Source organism: Pteropus vampyrus, unplaced genomic scaffold (assembly GCF_000151845.1).
Source record: "Pteropus vampyrus isolate Shadow unplaced genomic scaffold, Pvam_2.0 Scaffold109, whole genome shotgun sequence".
Lineage (NCBI taxonomy): Eukaryota > Metazoa > Chordata > Mammalia > Chiroptera > Pteropodidae > Pteropus > Pteropus vampyrus.
Genome location: NW_011888890.1, coordinates 184,593 through 190,592, shown reverse-complemented (window position 1 = coordinate 190,592; position 6,000 = coordinate 184,593). Strand labels below are relative to the sequence as shown.

The 6,000-nt window shown below is 32.9% G+C and overlaps 1 protein-coding gene across 8 annotated transcripts in view; it reads left to right on the top strand.

The window, feature by feature from the left end:
• Window positions 1–6,000, top strand: part of MPDZ (multiple PDZ domain crumbs cell polarity complex component) — a 131,344-nt gene that overhangs the window by 54,778 nt on the left and 70,566 nt on the right. For 7 of the 8 annotated variants that reach the window (XM_011365285.2, XM_011365290.2, XM_011365286.2 and 4 more), the window contains 2 exons: window positions 691–807; window positions 2,654–2,821. In XM_011365285.2, the coding sequence (XP_011363587.1) occupies window positions 691–807; window positions 2,654–2,821 (285 nt within the window). The remainder of the gene's footprint in view (window positions 1–690; window positions 808–2,653; window positions 2,822–6,000) is intronic. The other variant, XM_011365288.2, reaches the window with a different exon arrangement.

Below are 6,000 nucleotides of genomic sequence, written 5' to 3'. Positions count from 1 at the left end.
GATATAGGCAAGATAGTTATCTAAATATTTTAGCCTGTTTTATCTGAGGTTGGAATAAAAATGTTTTCTGTCAGTATTGTCATGGTTACGATATACTAGCTCAGGACTGCAATTTATGTAATTTACGTAGACTGTGTACATATAGATCTTTTTTTTTTTTAAGCTGTGCAAAATTAAAAGACTTCGTTGTAGGATTTACTAACATTCCTTGTCAAGTAAATCACATTCTTTAAAGTAATATTCTAGTAGTAGATGACAGAGAGAAGTTGATTCTTCTTTTTAAAGTTCTGTTTTTCTGCTATTTCTGTGTCTTAACACCTAGATTGCCTTATTTCTATATTGAGAACTCAGGATTTAGCCAGAATATTTGGCAGATAAAATTATCAGATTACTATCATATAAAAAAATTATTGATTTTGATAATTTTTAAGAAGAATGAAAAAATTAGTAGAAAGGAGTACTCATCTAACAGATGATGTTAGTATTGGTATAAATATTCTCATTGTGTCTTAAATAAAAATGTTAAAAATGAATTTTTATCATTTTATGCTCATCATCCTGTGTTAAAGTCATATGGTATCATTTGAAAACTTTCCCTTTTTTTCCTCTCCTGCTCCCCTCTCCTTCTGTCCCTCTTTTCCTGTTCTTTTTCATCTCATCCTCAAACACTGAGCTTCATTCTCCCTACAGCTTTCACCAGAAGAAGGTTATGTTTCTGCTAAGGAGGATTCCTTTTTCTACCCCTCACACTCCTGCGAGGAGGAAGGGCTGGCTGACAAAGCCCTCTTCAGGGCTGACTTGGCTCTGGTTAGTGGCCACAACTTATCAAGCTTTCTTTCAAAAACTTGTGTCTTATTTTTGCCTTTCAAAATATTCTAAAATCATGCTGTATTCTTTGTTCATTATGTTTTGGAAAACTAAACATTTTCTCATCAACTCCAGTGGTTCTCATAATTCAAAATGGGAAGAAGAACGAACATGTGAAAACTATTTGTTGGGTTTGTGGGGAAAATTGATTTAGCAAGGCATCATATCAACATATAGGATTAATCTTTACATCATACCAAAACTACGTTGGAGCACTTGTTTGCTCTAATTTCATACTTGGGTATCTTTAGGCATTTTGGCTACCTTTTAATGAGGTAGCAGATCTCTATGGGCATTATGTTACCTTTATGTTAACATTTCAAAAGTAGGTAGTTTAGAATGTTATGGACTACTCAAAGCACTATGGTGTAAATGCGTTTAATAGTACCGAGTCATAGAAAATTCTTTTTGAAATGTTGCAGGACACAAATATACCATTGTCTCTAAAAATGTCCCAAGGAACAATTCTCTCTCTAGAGTTACCTGACTCCTTAACTGAATACCAGTCAAAAAGAAGCTTAGTCCCACTTTTCTGAGCTGAGCATCTTATGATAGTAGGTGACTTGGCTCTTCTCCGTAACTAGCTATATCATCCCATATTGGTCAGTCAGCTTTTCTGGGCCCTAGTATTTTTATCTCTACAATAATTTGATGAATTCATTATTTTATATTCATAATTCATCAAATTATTCATTATTTTATAAGTCATAATTCATAAAATTATTCATTACAATAATTTGATGAATTCATTATTTAAGATTCTAAGGCATCAGTGAAAGGTGTACAAATTATTTTGAGACATTTTTCTTTAATGTTATTTAAAACAAATTTTTTATTGTATTCCCCAGTGCTTAGTTAATATTTATTTAGGTAGCATATGTTAAATATTTACTATTTAGATTATACGTAATGTACATTTGTGAAGGGTAAACCCTTTACATAGTTACTCACTAGTGAATTTGAACATGTATTGGAAATATGTTATTGGAAATCATATATTATTAGAGGTTCATTTTGAAATGACCCATCAGTATTTTTATGTTTTTGCAAGAATATGACCTGGTATCATGTTATAATGCATGCAACTTCTCCTGGCTAAACATGTTAAGTTGAAATCATGAAGGAATAGAATATATGGGATTTTGCCATTAAAACAGAAAATACAGGTAGTATTGGATAAGGGTAATATTTATGGCAGTTCTACCTATTCTAAGGTTAACAGTGAGTGAATTGTTAAGAAGAACAAGAGCTTCCAGCTTATCATGTCTTGATTCTTTCACTTGCTTCTGCCACAGAAGATAAGATTTTTAGATAATATGTGATGAAATCCTCTATGTGAGTTTTCCAACAGTAGTAGTTTATAACTTAAAGCTTTACTATAACTAGATTAAATTAAACCCCTTGTTCATTAGTATAATTAATTTCAGCGTGAAATGACAGATTTTTTCTTTGATTTCTGATGATCATGTGAACTGCAAAACAAGTGTTTCCCTTAACTTATAGCACTATTTAAACTTAGAATTGATCCAGGCCCTTTATTAATTCTTACTTTTAGTTCTTTTATTGATAGAATAAAGTAACCTTTGATACCAACACCCTCTACTACTGGTAGGCAGTCTATCCATGTTCTGTTGAGTTAGTCAGTCACTGGTGTGTTGAACAGGTCATGTATAAAATAGAACAGACTAAGGAATGATACCAGTTTGCCTTTTAGTCTCAAGTGGAGACTTTGTCATATATGTAAAGGAACAGAATTTCCAACTAGTACTATTGTTTTTATTCCTAGGTGGACACAAATGATGCCGACTTAGCAGATGAGTCTACATTTGAGTCTCAGTACTCTCCAGATAATGACAGTATCTACTCTACTCAGGCCTCTGTTTTATCTCTTCATGGCAGTACTTGTAGTGATGGCCTGAACTATGGTCCCTCCCTTACATCTTCTCCTCTTAAGGTAAAAGAAATGTTATTTTATTTTCCAGAGGTCATTGTTTATGAGCAGTTATAGGAGTAGCTTGTTAGAGGCATTGTTTCTTCAAGCATGGATTTATTATCAGATCAAAGTACAATTTCATTTAAGTAGTGTTGACTGGGTAACTTTTAGAGCCCTAGAGGCTATTTACTTCTAGGGTCTGTGTTACAGAGTGATAGACACAGGGGTTTAAAGCTTTGATTGGGATTTTTGTGTTAAAAGGAAAAAATTAATGAAATTTATTTTTCAAATTTTGGTTTTAGCTCTGTGTATTTTGGGAAAATTACAAGACTAACTTTATTTGCTTAATGGTTTTAAAACTGACTTTCATGCAATGTTGGATAGTAAAATATTTCTTGCATTAATTTAATATTTACTAGCTAAGTTAAATTTAATGCTGTCGTATGTTTTTATGTAAAATGATGCCACAGAATACTTAAAAATCACAGTGAATGGCAAAGTATTTAAGTCACTGGATATGAATGAAGAATTTAGTTACTATTTGACATGTCTGTGTCATTTATATTTCAGAAGTAGATTATTGTCATAAATTCTCAAACTCTTTTCATTTTCTTGGTGACATGCTCTATAATTTTTATAAGTAATATTTTAACCCCTAGCTAATCTTTTGAGTATGAAATGGCATCTTATTTTAATTTAGGGTTTCTGATCATTAGCAAGGTTGAACACTTCTTCATATATTGGCCATTTGGGTTTTACTTCTATCAGTGGCCTCTTCATTTCTCTTGGCCATTTTTGTAATAGGCTGTTTATCTATGCTTTGTTGGAGATGTTTATATTTTATAAACATTGATATACACAGTAATTAAGTTTATTTTTATGAGTGTGTGTGTGAGTGTATATTAAAAAGACTGTGTGGGAATACTACTTCTTGACTTAAGTCCTTGGAGAAAAGGATCTTGGGAATTTAGCTGTAATATATTATATCATTTTAAGAAGAGAAATTGAGGAATATATGGCAAAATGTAAATATTTATTAAATCTGGGCAAGAGTTCATATGTGTATATATTTACTTTATTTTTCTATGTTGGAAATATACCATAAGTAAACAAAAATTAAGATAAAAAGACTGCACAATAATTGTTTCTTAAATATATGAAATATATATTTTCTACCTATTTAGTGGGAAGGGAATCAATCTATGAATAAATTGGAAAGTAGAATTTTCAAGGTCTAGCACAGTTTTTCTCCTTTCCTGATTAACAGATAATTTTTTAGCCAGCACATTTCAAAGCATTTTCTTTTATGTTCAGGGTGCTCTTGCCATCAGTGCAAATGATGCTGGGCAATCTCTTTGAATTGGTTTGCTAGGTATAATCTTGAATGGAGCAGCTGCTCCTCTGTCACCACACCTGAGACTATCTGACTGAGTCCTGCCTGGAACGCATTCAGTCTTCCCTGGCCTCAGGACTGGAAGCTGAGTTCATCTCCTAATGGAATCTCCTAATCCACGGCATAGCGCACTTCTTCTTGCCAGGGGGACAGATTGCATTGTTTAACTTAGTAATTGTTACTTAAAGGGATTACACAATCTGCATACTGAGAAGCATATATTTTACAGGGCAAATGCTGGCTGTATGCAGCACAACATATTGGCTTACTGAAGTCTGTTTGCCTCTTTTTTTTTCCCCAAGCAGTTTACTCTTTTGTTGAAGCAAATTTTGGCAAGCCGACTTATCAACTGAAATATTTAAACTACAAAACAACAAAGAAGACATTAATGAGTTTGTTTTAAAACAAATTATGAAACTCCTGTGTGGTTTTAGTTTTCTTTGAAAGTAGGACTCTTTGTTCCTGCATCATGGTAAATCTCAGAAACATTTTCATTTGTTTGTTTTGTCTTGTTTTTGTTTTCAGTGGCATCTTTGTAACACCTAGATATTTACTAGGAAATTGTATATAAAAAATAATAGATGACACATTCATCTTCTTGTTCCTTTGCACTAAATTTACTTTAAAAAAATAGAATGGCAATTTGTTATTAAATTTAGAATTGACCATTGTTCTTCAAGATAAGTGAGCTGAATTTAAGATTTTTTAATCAGTAAAAAAATAAAATTGTATAGTATAAGATATTTAAAAGAAAGACAAAGACAACTTCATACAAATTTGAAAGAAGGATGAAATAGAGTGTGAGGATCTCAGTGATTCCTCAAGTTTTTGATTTTGCTGAATTTGTAATAATCTTATAGCCTTCAATGGTGTCTGGAAGTGTACAAATAATTTTACATGTCTCCTTACATTGGTGAGAGGTCTTTTCCCTTTGGTCAGATATGCTAACAGAAGTTGTAAGAACTAGTCACCCAGAGCAGGAACTCATCATGAACTGCCTTACTCATAATTGCAGAGCCAGGGCCCAGAAACCAGATAGCAAGTTAAGATAGATGCCTGGACAGCAACTTAGACACCAGGGCTGCAGCCATAGGTGGAGCTCCTCTGCACAAAATGCTCCCGTTTGGAGGAGGCCCTTTATGCCTTTTTTTTTTTTTCTTTCTTTCTAAAGGAGTAGTGTTTGCATAATTATCATGTAAGGATTTAAAGGAAATAACCATTACTCAAAAATCTGAAAAATATAGCTGCTTCCATGGCATTTGGATTCATAAAGGCAGGTCATTTTTGAAATGTAGATTTTAAAGGCAAAAAGCCAGTTAGTTTTTTCCTTTCTTATTATTCTAGGTTTTAATTTTTTGGTTAATCTTTATCCTCTTTTTCTTGTCTCAACCAAAGACATAAAATGAAGAAATAATTGTTTTCAAATTTAGATGCTTAGAGACTGTTGTTTAAAAGCTTAACATATTTTTGGGGGGAGAGGATTCTCTCATTTTTTTTTCTTATTTTGGCTTAAAAACACACCAAATAAAAATTTAATAGCTAGGTAATGAGTCTCACCTTCTACTCCTAATTCTCACCCGCACACCCCACCCTCCTTTCAACACCAAGCTCTCACTCTTGCTCCAGGGATGAAATGATAACCAGTTTGGTGCATGTCCTTCATTTCCTAATGGTACTTCTAGGAAGTGCTGTTGATTCTAGTGCAAGTTGAACTTTGTGTTTGTCAAGATAGAAACCCTCTTTTAGCACCTCGTGCACCAAACACAGGTAGTAGAGTCCATGATATTAAAAAAAAAAAAACAATCCC